At 32.5% G+C, this 24,187-nt stretch overlaps 2 protein-coding genes across 6 annotated transcripts; one reads left to right on the forward strand and one right to left on the reverse strand.

The window, feature by feature from the left end:
- The first annotated feature begins 1,809 nt into the window (after positions 1-1,809).
- Positions 1,810-3,780, forward strand: LOC132635536 (polyphenol oxidase B, chloroplastic-like). Its single transcript, XM_060351967.1, has one exon. The coding sequence runs from the start codon at positions 1,837-1,839 to the stop codon at positions 2,995-2,997; it is 1,161 nt and encodes a 386-aa protein (XP_060207950.1). The 5' UTR covers positions 1,810-1,836; the 3' UTR covers positions 2,998-3,780.
- A 1,975-nt stretch (positions 3,781-5,755) lies between these two features.
- Positions 5,756-24,185, reverse strand: LOC132635537 (mediator of RNA polymerase II transcription subunit 28-like). Of its 5 annotated transcripts, none has more exons than XM_060351970.1 (4): positions 23,240-23,661; positions 22,471-22,583; positions 22,207-22,363; positions 5,756-5,943 (listed from the first exon to the last, which is right to left on the reverse strand). In XM_060351970.1, exons 1-3 carry the CDS (start codon positions 23,397-23,399, stop codon positions 22,229-22,231), a joined length of 408 nt encoding a protein of 135 aa, XP_060207953.1. In that variant the 5' UTR covers positions 23,400-23,661; the 3' UTR covers positions 5,756-5,943; positions 22,207-22,228. The 5 variants fall into 5 exon arrangements, 4 of the variants coding, with proteins under 4 accessions (XP_060207953.1, XP_060207951.1, XP_060207952.1 ...); XR_009580606.1 differs by having other exon boundaries at positions 5,759-5,881; positions 21,952-22,363; positions 23,240-23,656; XM_060351968.1 differs by lacking the exon at positions 5,756-5,943 and adding an exon at positions 23,985-24,185 and having other exon boundaries at positions 21,936-22,363; positions 23,240-23,408.
- Positions 24,186-24,187: the final 2 nt, after the last annotated feature.

Raw genomic sequence — 24,187 nt, forward strand, 5'->3', positions numbered from 1 at the left:
GCCCAGTACATTTAAGCCCAAAGAAAATTTGGGCGGGTCATGATCCAATCCAATTTTTAGTCCAGCCCGTTTTAACCTCTCCACTTTCAATCCAGCCCACCCATTTAATACCCCTACTTTTATAGGCGTGCTAAAACTAAGAGGAAAAACAGAAATTTCTTAAAAGGGTGAGTCACATTCTTTTGAGTGGAAACACTAACTGCAATCTTGAAAATGAAAACGAAGAAAGATATTCTAGGATAACTCTAATGTTCTTGTAATAAAGTATCAATATTTTGATCTACAGGATTGATCAGTCACAGTACCACCGTTATACAAGAGGTGTTAAATGGATACTCGTTTGCTGAAAAATTACAACTACAATTACACAAGCAAATAAAATTAGGGATTTAGTGGTGTAATGTTAAGAGGTATTTGATCAGGGATGTTGGGATTTGTGAAAAGAAACACCTTATTATGTTCATGACCAATTGAATCTTGACACTATATACGTTGAATCCTATTATCATTTTCGTATATTTACTTTTTTATATTTTAATTTCCCGTAGTGAAAATCCTGCTCCTGAAATCCTCGAACACTTCAATTATCTTTCTATGCATTCATTTCCAACAATTTCAACATGTACAACGAAGCTCTAGATTTCCATGTCCAAAGGGGGAACCACATGGACATATATCCTGACTAATACTTTATTTAATTGATAAAGAGTATTTGGTGTGCAAGTATCCATAAGATCTACGCCAATATTACTATCAAAATTTTCTTGCTGTTTAGAAAAGTACTACATTTGATTCGTCTACTATAGATCTCCTAAGAATAAAAACCCAATGATGTAAAATTAAAATTGGTAAAAACTTACCCCATCCGGAGTTTACACCAGACCAATAAATAAATGACACTTGTCACTTATTTTAACTTCAATTTTTAGTACTTAACTATAGTTAACTATCATGTGTTTTGCACATGATCTTAATGTAAAAAGTACCTAATATTTTGCTATTCTCACTTGTCCTCTTAGCGGTAACGTCAATTAAGTCGATCAGTGCCTCACTGGTATCTTCTTGTCCTTTTAATGCCACTAACAACATCTCAAAATCAAAGGTCATCACTAGTCATTTCTTTTTTCCTCTTCACAGGCCATTGCGATATAAATTTTTTCCTTCTGATGTAATTATCATTAGCATAATAAACATTTTTAACCTTAACCAAAAAAATACACTTATCTCTATATATCCTCAGTACACATCAAAAGATTAACACATACAAAAAATCTTCACAAAATTGTACTTGACATTTTCGTCATGCAAGATTTTCTATTCAAAATGAACTAGATATACTCATTAGTTTTATAATTCTTTCTAGCACATCTTATAAGCTCTTAATCAGAACTTTCAATCACGCGGTAATTTTGAAATTATGCCTTTTGATTTCTAATGGGCGAATGAAAGAATGACGAAATATTTTCAAATTACAAGAACTAAAAGAGGGACAATGTTGATAGTAACCCTAAGCTTTCTGACATTACAATATTATGATTTTAGTTTCTTTTAAATTATCTATTTATTAAAAGTAGAATTCTTAATAGATTTTAGTTAGTCAACTATGGTTAATTTAACTAAATTAGGTGTAAATATCAGATTCGGATAATTTTTTACCATTAAGATTTTCCCCCAACTTATTATCCTTAAATCTCCCACCTACCACGTGCCGAATTTATTTTGGAGTGCAGGTAGGTGAGCCTCTCAACTTGCTCCATGTGGGGTATATTTTATTGGGTGCTAACATACTATATAAGGCAAGGTGGAACACTAAGAATCTTCAGCCAAAACTTAGCTATGGCAAGTGTGTGCAATAGTTCAACCCTCAACACTCCCTTTACTTCATCCACAAAGTCATCTTCTTTAGCTTCCACTCCTAAGCCCTCTCAACTTTTCCTGCATGGGAAACGTAACCAAACCTTCAAAGTGTTATGCAAGGTCTCAAACAATGACCAAAACCAAAACGTTGAAACAAATTCAGCTGATAGGAGAAATGTGCTTCTTGGTTTAGGAGGTCTCTATGGTGTTGCTAATGCAGTGCCATTGGCATCAGCTGCTCCTGTACCAGCCCCTGATCTCAAATCTTGTAGTAAAGCCGAGATAAATCCTGGTGGTCCAGAAGTACCCTATGTTTGTTGCCCTCCTAAGCCAGATGATTTGGACAAAGTTCCATATTACAAGTTCCCTTCAATGACCAAGCTCCGTATCCGTCCGCCTGCTCATGCTGCTGATGAGGAGTATATTGCCAAGTACAAACTGGCCACTAGCCGAATGAGGGAACTTGACACAAACCCTAATGACCCTCGTGAGTTCAAGCAACAAGCCAATATCCATTGTGCTTATTGCAACGGTGCTTACATGATTGATGGCAAAAAGTTACAAGTTCATGAATCATGGCTTTTCTTCCCATTCCATAGATGGTACTTGTACTTCTATGAGAGAATCTTGGGATCCCTTATCGATGATCCAACTTTTGGTTTGCCATATTGGAACTGGGACCATCCAAAGGGCATGCGTTTGCCTCCCATGTTCGATGTTGCAGGCTCTTCCCTTTACGACGAAAGGCGTAACCCACACGTCCGTAACGGAACCATAATCGATCTTGGTTCTTTCGGCGAGGAAACCAAAACCACTCAACTCCAGACGATGACGAATAACTTAACTCATATGTATCGTCAAATGATAACTAATTCTCCATGCCCGATGCTCTTCTTCGGTGCGCGTTACGTTAAGGGAACTGATCCCAACCCAGGTCAGGGAACAATTGAAAATATCCCTCATACTCCTGTCCACATTTGGACTGGTACAGTGCGAGGTTCAGATTTGGGTAATGGCGTCAAGTCAAACGGTGAGAATATGGGTAATTTCTACTCAGCTGGTTTGGAAAAATATAACCTATTACCTGTATATACAAAAAAATACAGTAAAAATACAAAATCAAAGGTAGATACACTGTAATATGAAAATACTTACCCCATTATCAATATATACAAATACAACACAATACATTATAATGAAATTAACATACAATAAGAATGATGTACTGAAATGGAAAAAATTAAAACCTATGTGAAATGATAATACTTACCCTATTATCATATATACAACACAAATATATGATAATGAATTAACATACAATAAGAATGATGTAACATAAATACAAAAAAATATAGTAAACATACAAAATCAAAGCTAGATATACTGTAATGTGAAAAATACTTACCATATTATCAGTAGATACAGCCCAAATACATACAATAAGAATGATGTAATGTACATACAAAAAAAAAATAGAGTAAAAATACAAAATCAAAGCTAGATATACTGTAATGTGAAAAATACTTACCCTATTATCAGTATATACAACACAAATACATTATAATGGAATAAACATACAATAAGAATGATGTAACTGAAATGGAAAAAATTAAAAATTTAAAACCTTCATGAAATGAAAAAAACAAATAAAAACCTTGGAGTGTATTGCATAATTAACGGGCATTTGTAGGGATCTAGTAGCTCAGTTGGTTAGCTACCTGAACTTTCACCTTATTAGTGAGGGTTCGAATCCTCACGTTGTAATTCTCTTCCCATTTCCCCTTCCCCTACCCCCTATGTAATAATTTTAAAAAAAAAATAACGGGTATTTACACAAAGTAAATATAATAAAATATACATATGTAAATCTACCACATAATTAGGCCAAAAAAGGGGGAGATGGGTGAGGATTTAATTTTGGTACAATCTGTAGTTACCACTTAATTGGGGTAAAAAAAGGGGAGATGGAGAAACGTCAATATTTGGAACAATTGGTAAATTGTTAGTAATATTAGTGAATATTTAATAACTAGTGTCAGTTGGCCCGTAATAAGTCCGGGCCGAAACCGATCTTACAAAATTCAATTTGTAAATATTTTGTAAATCTTTCCTGTTATTGTTTCTTTGTTTTTCTAACATCAATTTGATACTTTCACTAGATTTCTATCCGAAAATTAAGGGAAAACTACTTTTTAGTTTATATATTAGATTTTTTTAAAAAAAATCCAACATTGGCTTTTCTAATTGCCATTTTACTTAAATATTTTTAGACTAAAATCTACGATGATACAAATTCGACTTTTCATTTGTTAAATTAATTTCATTTGTTTTTTGAATTAAAATTACTTATTTTTTACCTAAAAATATTACAATAATCAATTAATGTCAAAAATATTTATTGCGAAAAAATATTGTTGTATGATGAAATTAATAAAATTAACTTATAAATAAATATAAATAATTAAAATCCTTGATATTACAAGACATTTTTGTAGATGTTTTCTCAAATTAAACACATGAAAATAATATTAAAAAGTCCATAAAATTAAATTTTTCTGACTTTAAGCTTTCATTTTCCTTCCAAAAGATGCATGTTAAAAAATAACATCTTTTTCTTTTTCTTAATTTAATAAATCATTTTATGAAATTCACATTGTAATAATTTTTTCATGTTGAATTTAAATTTTTTGTCTTTGATTAAACGGTATTTTGCAAAATATTTTACAATTAAAAAGGTAAAAAAAAATATACTTCACTTTATGCAATTGTTTAGTTTTATTATTGTTTGGATTCTTTAACTACAATGTTTTTATAACTATAATATTTTATAGTTACTCTTTTAATATAGTAATTTAGTAGATAAGTTTTATGTTGAAAGCGTGCACACGTAAAATTTGATTAATTAACTAATTGTTAAAATTATTTTTTAAATAGCAAATTATAATGGGTAATTAACATCAACAAATAATAAATAGTTTTATCAAAATAATATTTTAATTCAATAATCAAGGCCATATTATAGAATTTGATTGACATGATAATCATATTCTTTAAGTGTCTATTCTTAAGGAAAAATATAATTTTAAACAAATTTAATATATTTCTCATAAAAGATTCAAACATGTATAAGCACGTGGGGACCACTAACTTCATGACATCATCATCGTCTTTAGTGACATAAAAAAAGCCCTTTAAGGTTCTCAAAATTTACCAAAATTTGTAAGAGTTCATAAAATAATAAAAAATTTAATTAGGGATAAAAAAAGACAAAAAATTCATGTGAAGACTACAAAAAATTGGTATTCTCCCTTATATATAATAGTAATGTAGATAATAGTAGTAATATCGATCCTATAGTATCTGCCCACGTAATTTTCCTTACATAATTTCATGATCTAAATCCAAGTCTAAGAGGAAGAAGACTGGAGCCACTTGAAGCCCAAATCGAGCCCAAGAAAGGAGCTGATAATGCCAAGAAAGGGTATGAAATTTCTGCCCATAATGAGCTGAAATTCATAATGGGCTGACTCTCATGCCCAAATTTGGAGCAAAAAAGGCGTGGGTTTTTTTTGTGCTAATTTGCCACTTTTTGCCTTATTTTTATTAGGTAGTTTTGGAAAGACTTTTACTTATTTTTCAAGTTTAACGTTTTCTAGCTATGCTTTTTGAGATAGGTTTTCTCCTATATTACAGGGGTAGGTTTTACACCTTTGCGTGTCGGCTATTTGGGATTTATCATACAACCTTATAAGAATGATTCTTTTAAGATGTAAGATTAATTCTCAACTTGATATCTTTGTTTTTTATAAAAGTAATTAAAGAAGGTAATTAGTATTATACTAATTATTATCTCTAATTACAATAACGAGTAAATCGTAAAGACGAAATTCAATCAAACTGAACCTCTTCTAATATTATACACAAAGCTCAACAAAGTTCTCTCCATCCACAAAATTAGATGCACGGGAATTCACATCGCTGTTGAGAACAGTACAGGGACAAGTATTCTCATCCTACCCTCACCCTGTCATTTTAAAAAAAGTAGCAACAAGTCATCTCTGTAGTGAGCTCGTTATCTTCTACCACCTTCAAATTCAGAATGCTACGAGATGTGAGCAACAGAAAATAATAAAACTGGACCTCGCTACGAGATGTAATTTTGTATATCATTTTGATAGTCGGAGGGCTTATGTATATAAATGTAGATATGTTTTGAAAGTGAAAATGATTCCTCCTCATGGCTAGCTGTGTCAGGAATAATAAATGAAGGCAGATTAAGTATGATGAATAGTAGAATGAGTGGTGCTCGGTAGTTAGCTCCGGGTACTCGTCATGGCCCCTAGTCGGGTCGTGACACTATTACACAAGGAGCAAAAGAATTAGGGATTGCGGTGTATTGTTATGAGGTACTAATCGGGTATATTGGATTTGTGAAAAGCTACACGATCAATTAGATCTTGACACTATATAGATGAATGTCGTCGGCATTTTTGTGTGTTTACTTCTTTATATTTTAATTTTTCTTAGTGAAATCTCTAGCTATTATGAGAATCCAAGAATACTTCAATTATCTGTCTATGCTTTTTTTTCAAAAAAAAAAATCTGACTATGCTTTCGTTTCCAATAATCTTAATAGGTACAACGAAGCTCTCCATGTACAAGGGGGCAACCACATGGACATCCTGACTAACACTATTTTCTTTAGACTTCATCGATGAGAATATTGGCGTGCAAATAGCCAAAAGATCTACACCAATGTTATTACCAAAACTATCATTCTGTTTAGACAAGTACCATTTGATTCGTCTAATATTAGATCTCCTAAGAATAAAAACTCAATGATATACTATTAAAAGTTCCCTCCACTTACTATCCTTAATCTCCCACCGACCACGTTCCGAATGTATTTTGGAGCGTGGTGGTAGGTGAGCCTCTTAACTTACTGGTGTTACAATTATGTTACTCTCTCTCTATTTTCTTTCCTAACTTAAGGTGGATGTAGCCTTTTGATACCGGCTGAACTCAATATTTTTGACGTGAAACATAAATTTATGTGTAAAAATCAACAAAATTGCAACAAATAGTAGAATAAACCTATAACTTTAATTATATAATGAATTCAATGGTAAAAGCCTTAAGAATTTAAACCATATAGCTTAAAATCCTAGACTTGGCTCTGAATTTAAATAGGAAAAGTAAAAAGTAAACCAAGAGATTTAATTGCCAGAGTTAAAAAATTTACAAGTTGAGGCTCCTACTTGCACTCAGTGGCGGAGCTAGTCAGAGCCAAGGGAGTTCGAATTACACTTTATATACACGGTGAAAATTATTTTTTATGTATCTATAGTAGACATTGAACCCCCTTGGCTTCTTTTGTCAGCTTCTTTATATTTTTTAACCCTCTTTATTTAAATTCTGGCTCCGCCACTACTTGCACTATTCTTGAAAAAATGCGCTTTTTAAATATTAGTAGAAGTTAAAATTATGAAGTTTCTAACCATCATATCAGGCAGCTCAAGCTTTCATTTTTATTTTTCTTTTCAAATATAAGTTTCTAGTGAAAAAACATATCCAGTTTTTCGCTAAGCTAACATCTTACTCCTAGTTAGTATCCAGGTTCAGATTTGAACTATTAATAGCTAAGCTATAGGGATAATTTTTACATGAGATTCCTGAACTTTTAAGCAAATATATAGGGATAAGATTAGGAACAATAATTAACATGTGGATTTAGTAAATAACAGTAACTATATATATATTGAATAATTACTCCACTAGTCGTTAGTAGGTACATCAAAACAATTGTTTAAAAGAAAAGGTGCATTTCTGAAAAGAGTACTACTTAAAGAAAGCAAGTAGACTTATAATATAGGAGTAACTTGTTTTCTCCTTCAATTCGAGACGCCTCGGATTACGAAAAAGCAAAGCAAGATGAAGTAAGAAATGATAAAAGGAGATCGAGAAGATGACAGCTAATATTAGAATATTTTAAGTATTAGCTCCACCGCTGATTAATGATGAATTTAAAAAGAAAAAAGAAAGTAATAAAGTGGACACTCCAAGAACGTAATTTGAAATTTTGAATATATGATTAAACCTCTTTATAACTGTCATTCATTATAACATCATTTTATTATAACGGTCTGATTTTCTCCGGAACCTGATTTCAACATCACCTCACTATATCAGCCATGAAATTTCCAGACAAATGCTGCCATTATAGAGAAATTTGACTGTATATAGATATTGTTGGGGAAGATTTTGCGTTAACTAGCATACACTGTTAGACCCCGTATTTTATACGTCGAGTTAGTCGCGAAGGAATCGACGTGAGATAGAAATCTCGGATTTTAATTTCTAAACTAGAACTAATCGGTCATAAATTTTACTTAGTATAAAAATGTTATTGGAGATTAGGAATTACTTAATTGTGGTATTAAGTAAAAATTTGTGACAACAATGAATCAAGAAGAAACACCAACGTGCAATACACAAAAGATGACTCAAAGTCATCTAAAACAAGGCTATTATGGAAGACATACACATATGCATTTAATGTTGATTCATCCACTACATTTTCAATATATTGTGGACAACTAAAACACACTTCACAACCAAGTGTATATTCGGCTAAGGAGCTGAAATTTGGAGGAGGAAAAGGTTAGTCATGCAATTGAATATTGAAGCATGCATTACTTTATAAAAGTATACATTATTTTAGGAAGACATAACATGGTGGAGGGATCATTTCACATTAAATATAGATCATTCATCTTGGAATGATTACAATGGACAAAGGGTGGTGTGTGAATCATTCACCACACATGAGATTGTCTTGTAAACAATTGAAAAGAAAGAAGAAAGGAAACAAAGATGAAAAATCAGCCAACATACTTAGCCGAAAGTTGAAGAAAAAATTAGGAAATTTTAAGTGTAAAGTTAGTGGAATGAATCATACCATAAGTGGAGCATGTGACCAACTTTACTTGTAGGCATCAAAGTTGAACCAAATATTGACCAAGAAATCATCCATCACAATTCATTACAACTGCACAACACAAAGAAAGAAAAACCTAAACCTAGAGAGAGAAGCATTCGGCCACCTTGACTGATTTTTGAGCCCTTTGAGTCTTGATTCAAAAATTATTTTCGAATGTGTTTCAACCCTTTAGATAGTCTCTAAAACGTGAAGATAGTCTTTGGAGCAACAAGAACCATTTTCATCTCAAGTCACCAACTCTAGCCAAGTAGAGAAGTCAAGTTGTCAATGTAAGATCTAACTTTCTTTTCCATGCATTAAGGGTGATGTAGATGAGTAGATATAAGTTGTATGTATGAAATAAGGTGTGATGATGTTGGAACATGATAGTAACCATGAGTTTATATGTGTTGATGTTGAAGTATGGTTGTAACTTGATGAACATGAATCGTATGCATAAAATCATGAAAGCTGGTGTTGGAATGTTAGTTGGCCGTAGGGACTGTTTTGGTGGAATTAATGGACTGATTTTCTTTAATAAATATGGTTGTTACTATCATAGATCTCATGGTAAAAAGAATGAAAAGAATTGGAAGGTTAAAGGTGAAGTTATGATAGTATGAAAATGATTGAATCTATGATTTTATGTGAAGTGATGTTGAAGCATGTTGAAACCGTTTGTGGACTGTTTTGTGAGGAAGTTAGTGAACTGTTTTTACATGATATTTTGATTGTTATTATCATGAATTTTATGATGGAATGAAGGTGTTTAATGGTTGGAGATGAAACTAAAGTCGTTTGTGAGTTGTTGTAAGAATTGTAGAAATGACGATGTAGCTTAGTTGCGTATGAATTGATGTTGTACTTTTCGTGTGGATAGCTGGTCATAACCTACTGAAATTATATGAAAAGAAGACATGAAATAATGTGTAAGAATCATATGTGGTTTGCTTAGTATGTTCGTAAACGCTTGCAAGAATTCCGAACATTGTTTAGGGACTGTTTTGGACATGTTGTTGGACTGTTTTGGATATGTTGTGGTAATGGACTGTTTTGGACTTGTTTTTTTCATCAAGTTGAAAAAAATAATTTTAGTTAAGAGTATACATCATGTTGTCATAGTGGTTGGGCTGTTATAGAATCGTTTCGACGAAATAATATGACTATAGACTAACAAGAATAAATTGGATGTGTCATAATCGCATGTACACTATTATCTAGTGTTGTAAGGTGCGGGCTGTTTTGACACGTTGTTGTTATTGAACTTGGAAGATTAATGATAATTAAGATTTTGCTTTGTATTGTATGTTGGATGGGCTGTTATAAGTTGTTACATGCAAACGTTAAGGCTACGAACTATTAGAAATAACTTGAGAATGTAGTAGCCGTATGTGAATCGTTATTGCATGTTGTGAATGTGGGCTGTTTGGAATATTGTGTGGGCTGTCCGGATTGATGTTGAACATATAATTATGATGTTGGGCTGGTTATATGTACTTGGCTTGGATACAAGAGCAAACGTCGCCTAAACATCTAGAAAGATGTTACTAACGTTAGAATACGTTATGACTCTCCCCGTAACTTAAACGTAGTTGTTGGCATCTTAATATAGGTTGAGATATTATTGGGCAGCGTATACATATTGTGAGACAAATAAGCGCTAAAGGTATGTGAAGCTAACCCTTCTTTCTTTTTGGCATGATCGTTGTGAAATGAATATACGATATATATACGATTCCAAAGGAAACTCCTATTCCTAGAGCCACTAGGATGGCTATTGATTTTTGATTCCCATAACTTATGTTTTGATTCATCTATATTAATGTGTACACATGATTTCAAAGATTCATTTTGATATAATCCACAGGGACATCCGAAAGGTATATGAGATGACTATTATTTGAAATTGCGAACGATGGTTCGTGTTGACTATTCTATTGAGTCTTTAAAAATGTTTTGAATTGCATATAGTTTCTCACTACTCTGCTCGTGCATATCTCAATATATCTTTCACCGAGTCCCGGGCCGGGTATGTTATCGTGCACACTTTCACTGTATTGTTCGCCGAGTCTCTAATTAAAGGGTCGGGTACAATATATATATATATATATATATATATATATATATATATATATATATATATATATATATATATATGTATGTATGTATGTATATTCTGAAGTTATGATGTGATATGAAGTTGTCACGACCCAACTAGGAGTCGCGACGGGTACCCGATACTTGTACCGAGCACCCTTTATCTATCGTTTTACCTCTACTGCTGAGTGGGCCGTATGAACTATACCATTTTTTTTTTGTTACATAACACTAACATTAATAGCATAATTATAAACATGGGCTAATAAACTTTGCTAGCATATTATACAGCGACGAGGACAACAAGAGTACAAAACATCTGACTGTACATATCTGTTTACGAGCCTCTAACAAAGTACATATACCTATACAAGAAGGGCCGGGTTTTACCGTGCCCGAATATATACACAAAAGTAGTACCAAGAAACTGAGGCTCCGGAACAACTGGAGCGCTGCCACAGTACTGCTGATGGAGCTCCTAGGAGTCAAATCTGTCTACCTGCTGACCTGCGCGGCATGAAACGCAGCGTCCACAAGAAGGGACGTCAGTACGAGTAATGTACCGAGTATGTAAGGCATGAATAATAACATACGGGAAAATATAGAACAAGGATAATGACAAAAAAAGGAACATAGAGCATGTCATGAGGTAGAAAGATAACCTGTACATATAAGTGCCCTTTGGCGGATACCATGCATGGTTAGCGCTGCGGAACGTGTAGCCCGATCCATATGTGCATATACTATAACATATTGCTGCGGCACGTACAGCCCGATCCACATACATATAATACCTTGCTTTCTTGGAAAACATTTCTTTTTATATATATATATATATATATATATATATATATATAATATATATATATATCATAGAACATATCATATTGTCGAGGCGTCGGCTCCGATCCATTTAACCATATATCCCGCGTCCGGGACGATATCATGTACCATACTCCAACTGATCAGGTGGCTATGCGTCTATAGCGCCTTACCTTTCCCCATCTTCCCCATATACATTTACATGTACTTATAACATGTATACAGCATGCATGAGAGTCCAAGAAAACCATGTTCGCGTCGGAGTGACGTAAGGTCGGTAGCCCCCGATTACATTATGGAATAATCATGATCGTCATGTCTCACCTTGAAGGAACTAATATTATAAGGCGAGACTATCTATGAAGAATAGCATTAAGGGAAAACATGGAACAAGATCGTAAAACTCATAAAACATTACTTCATGTACTTTAGAGTCTTTAGAAAATAGAGTCATGGCAAGGAATAAAGTTGGACTCAAGAACTAATTCATTATTCTTGTTTTCATATTGAATCCTTCACTTAGGACTTTTAGACATACAATTGTTCTTGTCATAATCATTCTAGACAATCCTTTTCTTTAATTTCTTTATTGTCATTACACAAGCATGTTCATCATTGTAGTCATAGAAGCTTACAAATTCATACACTTTTGCTTTGGAAAGATATAGACATTTTGGAAAACATTACGAATTATTAGAAAGAAAATTATGCTTTAGAATCCTAGACTTGATGGAGTTACCTATAAAAGTTTTAGGGCATTTCGATTCCGTTTGTGGAAGTTACATATATTCAAACTACTTTTCCATCTAAACTTGGAGTATCTAATTCAATTCTATTGAATGAATAAGGGTCAAGTTCAAACTCGGATTTCTAGAATTAGAGCAGTCCCCGAGGTTCGTATCCAAGCCTATTATGTCTAAGACATGCCAAAGAAGGAAGAGTGAAGCCTTACATACCTTTTTCCGCTCCTTATGCTACTCCAAATTCAAGTTGCAAATTCGCCAAAATCTACAATTTGGTCACATTTACCAAACATTGATTAGAGCATTTATAAGTTGAATCTTAAGATAACACTTGTCTATCGAAAATTTCGGCAGCACTTCCCCTGTAAATACACCATCCCCAAAATTCAACTTAGCCAATTTTTAATCAACAACAATCCGGGAATTCAACCCGGCCAAACTATTAGCATAATGTCAACAACCATACTAACAATTTCCATATTCAATCCAAAATACATTATAACAACTCAATCAATATACTACTTCCTTCAAAACCTTCCAACTCCAATAAAAACAATAACAACTTAATAATTTACGCACTAACAACTTCACACTAACAACATTATATTCCATACATGCATGAACATCATATTTAATTTATATAATCTTCCAAAACAAGCCTCCAACTACTAATACTCCACTAAGCTCATTAGACTTTTATTTGCAACATAAAATCCACAACACAACAACCAACATACTAAATAAAACTTGCTCACCATTCCTTCATGATTCACCAAATATACACGGCTATATATGTGATATACAACTCACGGCCAACATCACACACACATGGCTACAATTTCACTAAAATCATCCAACTTCCATTATTAACATAGCATTCATTACAACCACAACTAACCACTAGATAAAATAATTAAAACATGATCCTTACACACACATCTACATGCACGGCCACACCCCCATATTCATATTCCTTATGAATTTCATCCATTTTCGTACACTACAACATACATAAACATCCATAACATATAAAGAAAGGAGAAGAATGAATTCTTACCTTCTTCCTTAACTTCCCACTTAGTTAAGACTTGTAACTTGCAAGAATATGAATTTCTCTTGTTCCAAGGACCACCCCACCTTGCTAGGAACCCTTCAATTGGTAGAAAATAATTTTTGAAGAAATTTTTGTCAATTTTCTTGGCAATTTGTGCACTTGGCCGAATGGCCCTTGAAGCTTCTTTTTTTTTTTTTTTTTTTTTTTTTTTTTTTTTTTTTTGTTCTTGGTTTCTTGAATTGTCTAGAAAGTTTTGGAAATAAGATGACTAAGTCCTCTTTTATCCTTATTTTGACCAAGTCCACTTGTGGGCTTAGCCCACCACTTGGACGGCCAACAAGGCCCAAAACATAAGCCCACCTTTTTTTTTTCTTCATGACAAATAATTTTTTTTCGAATTCCAAATTTACCCTTCGTCTTTCTCCATTTTTCCACGAGTCATATTGCCATTTTACCTTTTTGCCCCTAGCCTTTCTTAATATTTCCGCTTCTAAATTCTTCATAAGCAACTCATATGCCTAACAAAATAAAAATAAGGCCTTGCTTGTCATCTTCCCGCAATTATCTTGAATTATCCGACTGCACAAAATGCGGGATATAACAGAAGTTATGTTGTGTTACGGAGATATGCTGTGTTACGGAGATATATATTATATTCTGAAGTTATGCTATGTTATGGCGCCAGAGACGGGGTGGTGACCATGTTCACCGAGTCCCATAATGGGGACGGATATGATATATGATATTGACATGCATGATTTATGTTTCGAAAGCAAGTACTTGGCATTCTGGCTATTGTACTCATTTTCTGTACTTCTTATTTCAATTATGATCCCGTTTTCTGTATTTCATGCTTTACATGCTCGGTACATATTCTGTACTGACTCCCTTTCTTCGGGGGGCTGCGTTTCATGCCCGCAGGTGCAGACATTCGCTTTGGTGATCCGACAGCTTAGGATTTCCCCTTTTGCTATTTGAAGAGCTTCATTGTTCCGGAGTCCAAAATTTGGTACAAATCCTTCTCGGATATATATTTATATGCCTATGTGGACTAAGGGTACGACGGGGCCCTGTCCCGTCATATGTTACGTTACTGATGATACTCTTAGAGGTCTGTGGACATATGTGTGGGTTGTGTATGGGTTCTATTCAGTTATGTCTATATGATGTTCTGTGATATGATATTCGTCCATATGATGGCAGCTTTGCCGGCTTGCATATGATATTGTTATATGATGGCAGCCTTGTCGGCTTGCGTATTATTTCATGATAAGATCGTTATAAGATCCATATTGAGTTTGATGTGAAATGAACCTATAGTTAAAGAGTATGTATACGGGTGTCCATGTCGGGCACCAGTCATGGCCTACGGGGTTGGGTCGTGACATACACAAAGCTTCTTCTTTTCTTTTTTTCTTCTGAGAAGTATACGCAAAGCTAATAGAAAAGAAAAAATAACACAAGGATTATTGAGGTTCGATCAAGCCTACGTCCTCAAGGCACACTACTAAAAAAATGGCGAAAACCGACGACGAAAACTGACGGACCGCATCGGTTTTTTTAATGAAACCAACGGGAAACCGACCCTTTACGGTCCGTCGGTTTACATAGCCTCGCTTTTTGGAAACCGACGGACCACGTCGATTTTTTCCGACGGACTGCGTCGGTTACGTGGTCCGTCGGGTTTTATCCAATAATTTTAAAAAAAAAAAACCGACGGACTGAGTCGGTTTTTTTTAATTTCTGATTTTTGACCTTATATTAAAACAATATATATTTTATGAAAAAACCGACGCACTGCGTCGGTTTTTTATTTAAATTTTTTTATTTTAAATAAAAAACTGACACAGTGCGTCGATTTTTTCATAAATTTTAAGAATTAATTTCCAGAAAATCGACGGACTGAGTCGGTTTTCCGTCGGTTTTCTGAAAAATTTCCTGCATGCAATTCATGCATTTTCTGCAGCCACACCTGCACAGAAACCAGTACCAAAAGCTACTCAAAACTAGCATTAAAATGCTCCAAATCAATTCTAAAAGAGCTACAACACATAAAATCACCCTAAGTAACAATCAAACACATCAAACACTATCTAAACACATCAAATAGGATCTAAATAGACCTTCAAAGTTCAAAAATATTTAAATGTTCAACCAAAAGTACCATTAACTAGTTCCATAAAGCATAAAACATAAGTCCATTATGAAATCCAAACTAAAACATAAGCCCCACGACTATATAAATGAACCCTAACCGCTTCCGATTTCAAATACTTCTTACACCGGCAACGAGAACAAGCACACCTAATTACCCCTTCATTTTGAAAAGGGTGAAGTGACATTGCATGTGTGTAAACTTGTCAACAAATTCATCGTGTACACCCACACGATCACTATTATTTATATTATACATCCACATACGATCCATCTACAAAAATATATCCACAAATTATTGAGGTTATAGAAATATATTTTAACTTAAGAATTTTAACTTAAGATATAACTTAAGAAAACACAATCCCAACCAATTCTAACTTTGAATTCTCAATAACAATTATAACTTTAATAACTTATGGATTCTAACTTTAATATAACTTTTAAAAGCACAATCCCAACCAATTCTAACTTTGAATTCTCAATAACAAATCTAACTTTAATAACTTATGGATTCTAACTTTAATATAACTTTTAAAAGCACAATCCCAACCAATTCTAACTTTCAATTCTCAATAACAATTCTAACTTTAATAACTTATGGATTCTAACTTTAACAACTTATGGATTATAACTTCAATATAACTTTGAAAATCACAATCCCAACCAATTCTAAAAATTAAAAAGTAAATCTAGCCAAATAAAGTCTACATTTTAGTTTTGAGGTTATAGAAATATTATAACTTAACATTCTAACTTTGAAAAGCACAATCACAGCCAATTCTAACTTTGAATTCTCAATAACAATTCTAACTTTAATAACTTATGGATTCTAACTTTAATATAACTTGGAAAAGCACAATCCCAACCAATTCTAACTAAGCTAACACAAATATATATATATATATATATATATATATATATATATATATATATATATATATGAAAAGTAAACTAGTCAAATAAAGTTTACATTTTTTCACAAATTTAATAATAATTTAAGAAAGCACAACACCAACTAATTCTAACTTTCAATTCTCAATAACAATTCTAACTTTAATAACTTATGGATTCTAAGTTTAACAACTTATGGATTATAACTTCAATATAACTTTGAAAAGCACAATCCCAACCAATTCTAAAAATTGAAAAGTAAATCCAGCCAAATAAAGTCTACGTTTTAGTTTTGAAGTTATAGAAATATTATAACTTAACATTCTAACCTTGAAAAGCATAATACTAACCAATTCTAACTTTAATAACTTATGGATTCTAACTTTAATATAACTTTGAAAAGCACAATCCCAACCAATTCCAAAAATTAAAAAGTAAATCTAGTCAAATAAAGTCTACACTTTAGTTTTGAGGTTATAGAAATACTATAAGTTAACAATTCTACTTTGAAAAGCACAATCTCAATCAATTCTAATTTTGAATGCTCAATAAAAATTCTACTAACTTATGGATTCTAACAAAAAGCACAATCCCAACAAAAAAAAAAAACTAGTCAAATAAAGTATACATTTTTGCACGAATTCAACATCAATAATATTACAAACAATGATAACTAAGCTAACACAAATACATTGACAATGAACATAAAATATAGCACAATCTCAAGCAAAAAAAAATGAAAGTAAACTAGTCAAATAAAGTTTACATTTTTTCAGAAATTCAACATTAATAACATTACAAATGATGTTTAACAAAGCTAAATAGACTAACATTAGGCCTAAAATCTACAAATAAAATTAAAATTGAAAGAATTTTAAAAGCCCTAATTTAAAAGAAACTACCTCAAATTACAAGTTAAAAATGGGGCTGGGGTAGGTGGGGTTGGGCTGCGTAGGTAGCGACGGATGGGCGGCGGGTAGCAGCAGGTGGCGGGCGTGGGCAGAGAGGGGTGGGCGGCGGGTTAGGGTTTTTTATTTTAGAGAGAAGTGGGTTTTTTGGGGGGGGGGGGGGGGGGGGGGGAAGATAGCAAATGATATGCCAAACCTGTTTCTATTATATTGTTAAAAAAAACGACGGAAAAACCGACGCGGTCCGTCGGTTTCTTTAAAAAAATTCGTTTATTAATATTTTACAAAACAAAATGAATTATAAATTATTTAATATATTTTTAAAAAATTGGCGGAAACATAATTTCAAAATTTTGCGGAAAAAACCGACGTTGTCCGTCGATTTTTTATTAAAAAAATAAAAAAAATAGAAATACACAAAATCGACACACTGAGTTTGTTTTCCGTCGATTTTTTGTCCGTCGAATTTTGCCAGTTTTTTAGTAGTGGCAGAAGCAGAGAGAGATTCTACTATAAATGAAAAGAAAACTATAAAAATTACCAATTACAATCTCTTTGTATAGATCCCCAAGTATTTCTCAAACCCACAAGGATAATGGTTCTCAAACCTATAATAAAGACAATAATCTCTTAAAAATACAAAAAATTATGAAAAAGTTCATGACAAACAACAATTCTTCCATTTGTATTGAATTCACTTTATCAATAGGAGCAACATCTCTCTATCTTGCCTTCAGCCCTTACAAAGACTCTACTGAGTACTCTACACTTCAATCAGGTCTAGTTAATACCTAAGGTTTCTTTGCTAGGCCTGCCTTGTCATCATATTAGCTAAATTAGCATGCTTCTACACTTTATTGACATCAACAACCCATTTTGATATAATGTCTCCAATAAAATGATGTTTGACTTCAATATCTCATGTTTGCTCATGGAATATATGATTCTTAGTATAAGATCACTTATCAAGCTTTGTAACCAAATAGCCTCTTTCACTGCATGCTTCCGTAGCTGTTATATACTTGACCTCTATAGTACACAATGCAATAATAGACTGCACTTGGACGAGATTTTATATGGTGGGCAGTGTCGTTTTCTAGTTGGATGGTTTAAGCCTGATGAGGCTAGGTTGTTGGGTACAGATCCAGCGAAGCAGGCCTTGGAAAAGGTCAAGTTGATTCAAAAGCAATTTTGCACAACATAAAGCATGCAAAAGAGTGATTGAAAGGTTTGTGATTTGACGTTCATGGATAGTGAGAAAGTACTTTTGAAAGTCTCCCCTATGAAGGGTGATAGCATTCATGGTGACATACTTCCATTAAAGAACTTGGAAGCTAAGGAGATCAAGATAAGGTTGATGAAGGTGTTTTTAGTGAAAGAAGAGCTCAAGCATGTGCTAAATAATCATGACAAGAAGTAAATTAAGTGTTATACATATTTGGGAAAATTTCATGTACATGTAATATAATAGTGCTATTTACCTATAGTACCATTAAAATCAAATTTACTGGAAATAATGATAGTTTGATTATCAAAACTACCAAATAGAATAAATAGGGGTATGATATAAGTTTATCTTGAATAGAATTCCCTTAATGATACCTTATTTTAAAGGATATGTTGTTACCATGTACCTTCTTTTGCTATTCATATCTTCCTCTAGTAACAAATTTTGCTGTCCAATAACGTATTCCCATAAAATTTTATCACTTGCGTTTAATATACAACAAAATATATTAAAAATACAAAACACATCTATAAAACTCTTCTATAAAAAAAAATGAACATACATAGGTAGATGAAAAATTATTAGTAGAAGAATGATATAATGTACATACAAAAAAAAAAGAAATCGAGTAAAAATACAAAATCAAAGCTAGATATACTGTAATGTGAAAAATACTTACCCTATTATCAGTATATACAACACAAATACATTATAATGGAATAAACATACAATAAGAATGATGTAACTGAAATGGAAAAAATTAAAAATTTAAAACCTTCACGAAATGAAAAAAACAAATAAAAACCTTGGAGTGTATAGCATAATTAACGGGCATTTGTAGGGATCTAGTAGCTCAGTTGGTTAGCTACCTGAACTTTCACCTTATTAGTGAGGGTTCGAATCCTCACGTTGTAATCCTCTTCCCATTTCCCCTTCTCCTACCCCCTATGTAATAATTTTAAAAAAAAATTAACGGGCATTTACACAAAGTAAATATAATAAAATATGCATATGTAAATCTACCACATAATTAGGCTAAAAAAGGGGGAGATGGGCGAGGATTTAATTTTGGTACAATCTGTAGTTACCACTTAATTAAGGTTAAAAAGGGGGAGATGGAGAAACGTCAATATTTGGAACAATTGGTGAAGTGTTAGTAATACTAGCCAATATTTAATAACTAGTGTCAGTTGGCTCGTGCTAAGTCCGGGCCCAAACTGATCTTACAAAATTTAATTTGTAGATATTTTGTAAATCTTTCCTGCTATTGCTTCTTTGTTTTTATAACATCAATTTGATACTTTCAATAAAGTTCTATTCGAAAATTAAGGGAAAACGACTTTTTAGTTTAAATATTAGATTTAAAAAAAATAATCAAACATTGGCTTTTCTAATTGCCATTTTACTTAAATATTTTTAGACTAAAATCTATGATGATACAAATTCGACTTTTCATATGTTAAATTAATTTCATTTGTTTTTTGAATTAAAATTCTTATTTTTTACCTAAAAATATTACAATAATCAATTAATGTCAAAAATATTTATTGCGAAAAAATATTGTTTTATGATGAAATCAATAAAATTAAAAGTCCATAAAAGTAAATTGTTCTGACTTTAAGCTTTCATTTTCCTTCCAAAAGATGCATGTTAAAAAATAACATCTTTTTCTTTTTCTTAATTTAATAAATCATTTTCTGAAATTCACATTGTAATAATTTTTTCATGTTGAATTTAAATTTTTTGTCTTTGATTATACGGTATTTTGCAAAATATTTCAATATTAAAAAGGTAAAAAAAAATATACTTCACTTTATGCAATTGTTTAGTATTATTATTGTTTGGTTTCTTTAACTACAATGTTTTTATAACTATAATATTTTATAGTTACTCTTTTAATATAGTAATTTATTAGATAAGTTTTATGTTGAAAGTGTGCGCACGTAAAATTTGATTAATTAACTAACGTACTTCGGACTATAATTTACAATCTCGATTCATTTTTAAGTATATTTAAAAATGATAGTCTATTTGTATTTATTCTTTTGATTTAAAACCTAATCTTACCTTAAGTGAAATCTTTGTTAATTACTTATTTTTGCCAGCATGCACGACACAAAATTACAGGAAAAAATAAAAAACTTTATCTATAACCAGACAAATAATTTTTTTAAATAGCAAATGATAATTTGTAATTAACATCAACAAATAATAAATAGTTTTATAAAAATAATATTTTAATTCAATAATTAAGGCCATATTATAGAATTTGATTAACAGGATAATCATATTCTTTAAGTGTCTATTCTTAAGGAAAAAATATAATTTTAACAAATTTAATATATTTCTCATAAAAGATTCAAACATGTATAAGCATGTGGGGACCACTAACCTCATGACATCATCATCATCTTTAGTGGCATAAAAAAAACCCTTAAGGTTCTCAAAATTTACCAAATTTGTAACAATTCACAAAGTAATAAAAAATTTAATTAGGGATAAAAAAAAAAGACAAAAAATTCATGTGAAGACTACAAAAAATTGATATTCTCCTTTATATATAATAGTAATGTAGATAATAGTAGTAATATCGATCCTATAGTATCTGCCCTCGTAATTTTCCCTACATAATTTCATGATCTAAATCCAAGTCCAAGAGGAAGAAGACTGGAGCCACATGAAGCCCAAATCGACCCCAAGAAAGGGGATGAAATTTCTGCCCATAATGAGCTGAAATTCATAATGGGCTGACTCTCATGGCCTAAAGGGGGCTGATTCATGCCCAAATTTGGAGCAAAAAAGGCGTGGGTTTTTTTTGTGCTAATTTGCCACTTTTTGCCTTATTTTTATTAGGTAGTTTTGAAAAGACTTTTACTTATTTTTCAGGTTTAACGTTTTCTAGCTATGCTTTTTGAGATAGGTTTTTTCCTATATTACAGGGATAGGTTACACCTTTGCGTGTCGGCTATTTGGGATTTATCATACAATCTTATAAGAATGATTCTTTTAAGATGTAAGATTAATTCTGAACTTGATATCTTTATTTTTTATTAAAAGTAAATTAAAGAAGGTAATTAGTATTATACTAATTCTCAACTTGATATCTTTATTTTTTATTAAAAGTAAATTAAAGAAGGTAATTAGTATTATACTAATTATTATCTCTAATTACAATAACGAGTAAATCGTAAAGATGAAATTCAATCAAACTGAACCTCTTCTAATAGTATACACAAAGCTCAACAAAGTTCTCTCCATCCACAAAATCAGATGCACGGGAATTCACATCGCTGTTGAGAACAGTACAGGGACAAGTATTCTCATTTAAAAGAAGGTAGCAACAAGTCATCTCTGTAGTGAGCTCGTTATCTTCTACCACCTTCAAATACAGAATGCTACGAGATGTGTGAGCAACAGAAAATAATAAAACTGGACCTCGCAAAAGAAGAAAAATTTGTACAGTTGTTTACATCAACATAGATCTGCAGTAGTTTACACCGTTTCCAACTCCATGTTGTGTTTGTCTAATTGGTCCTTCAACTCCTTCCTCCATTCTTGGATCAGTCTCTCCTGCTTGCTTATAAGCTCCGTTTTTGTTTTCAACTCTTGCTCCATTTTTGCAATATCCTATTCATATTAATTGGAACCCACAAAACTCCATTAGCAATGACAAAAATTAGTGGAAACAGTACTAGTCCCCTAGGAACTCTAATTTTATCTTTTATTTTACTTGCCTTTCTAAGCATATCTGGCTTGGAAGGCAAATCCTCGCGTTGCAACCCAATCAAATAAAGTTGAAGCTTTTTTGCTGCTTCCATGAAATCTCTGGCATGCCTCTCAACATCAACTGGGGAACAACAAATTTGTAACACATTCAGCTAAAAGAAGGAATAATTAAAATTACTACACTTGAACGAGCCTGAATAAGCACAAGAATAAGATAAAATGGAAAGAAGAGGGAAACAAAGACAAAAGCATAGAATCCAAACTTTATTCCTGCACAAGTATTAGGGAACAATCAGAACCTGAACGTGTCACCATCTAGATGACATTATATGTCAGGAATTTCATCAAACTCACATCAAGAGAAAAACACAAGGTAACTCAATGAAGCTTATATGAACCGAGACAATAAGAACTAGGGAGGAAATCGTAATCTGCTTAATCGATCTAAGAGTCTTGCGAATAGTTGTAGTATTAACCTTGTGAATCATATGATGAAACTTTAGAGACGAGTAATAGAGGTAGACTCGGGTAAATTACAAAGGTAACAAAGAGCCATTTTTGCTAAAGGCTGGGAAGGCTTAATTGTTATTATATTGCTTTTATTAGGTCCTGTGTTTGCAAAGAATCTTTAGCTTCGTTGGAGATTTGTATAGCACTCTAGATAAGTGTGAGATATATTACTACTAATGTCATCCTTCAAAGAATACTAGTAGATACAAGTCTCCAGATCTTCAAGCAAAAAGACAAGGGGTATATGTTTTGCCTAAAGTTACTCACTCTGATGATAAGGATGGGCTGAACGGTCAATTGCCTGGAGCTCTCTTGCAGGCAAGCAGGGAAGCAAAGCAGCCTCTAATGCCATCACACAGGCAATCATGTCATCCCTTGAAGCAGGAGATTGCATCTGTGATTCTGGAGTTTGCTGTCGATCAGCCATGTGTTTCGACTGAAAAACAAAGAGTAAATGAAGACTTCTTCCTGATGAAAAAGCAAGGGCACAACCACTTCAATCCCTTGTCGATTTTCGAGGGTTAAATTCAACTAATTACATCCCACATAGATAAACTATTTTATACAAGAATACAATATGTTGCAATTTTTATCATTTCAAAATTACAACATATTAAGTTTGATACTGGAGCCGTTTGTCCAGAGAAATTATTTCCTTTAAAAAAAAAAAATATCAACTTGTTTTCAGGTTAAATGCATGTCCAAACACTTCAATTACCAAACCTTAAACTTCAAACACTACTTCTTCTTTTTCAAATATCACAATTTTTATGTCCAAACGCCTACTAAGGAATGCCAATTTTCCCCTTCTCTTTTCTTTTTTTCTCTGTATTTAGATTCAATGATATTATTTTAATCCGTCGCTCGAAAACCCATCAAACCAAACACTAATAAAAGCATGAAATTACCAAAAGAAAGTATACAATTCAAATATAATTGGATAAAACTACATGAAAGGCAACAAGAACCACGTGCAATAGCGGTAAATTTGAATGTATGAGGATGATTTTACCTCCTTGGTATGCAATTTAAAATGAGATGCTAGGAAATCCAACTCAAGAATCGAAAATGGTGACACTTCAACTGGGATTTACAATAATTTGAGCTGGGTTTATTTAGGGTTTAAATGGGGCAAGATAATCAAGAAAATATTGATAGTTATATAGTATGAATGAATGGGTACAAGCCTGGTACTGTAATGGGTTTGTCGTGCGG

This window comes from Lycium barbarum, chromosome 4 (genome assembly GCF_019175385.1).
Source record: "Lycium barbarum isolate Lr01 chromosome 4, ASM1917538v2, whole genome shotgun sequence".
NCBI lineage: Eukaryota > Viridiplantae > Streptophyta > Magnoliopsida > Solanales > Solanaceae > Lycium > Lycium barbarum.

Excerpts from the sequence above, each read along its gene's own strand:
- LOC132635536 (XM_060351967.1), top strand. The coding sequence starts at position 1,837 with ATGGCAAGTGTGTGCAATAGTTCAACCCTCAACACTCCCTTTACTTCA.
- LOC132635537 (XM_060351970.1), bottom strand. The coding sequence starts at position 23,399 with ATGGCTGATCGACAGCAAACTCCAGAATCACAGATGCAATCTCCTGCT. Across the intron at positions 22,584-23,239 it reads AGCCCATCCTTATCATCAGA|TTGATGTTGAGAGGCATGCC; the intron begins GTGAGTAACTTT and ends GTTGTTCCCCAG. Across the intron at positions 22,364-22,470 it reads AGCCAGATATGCTTAGAAAG|GATATTGCAAAAATGGAGCA; the intron begins GCAAGTAAAATA and ends TAATATGAATAG.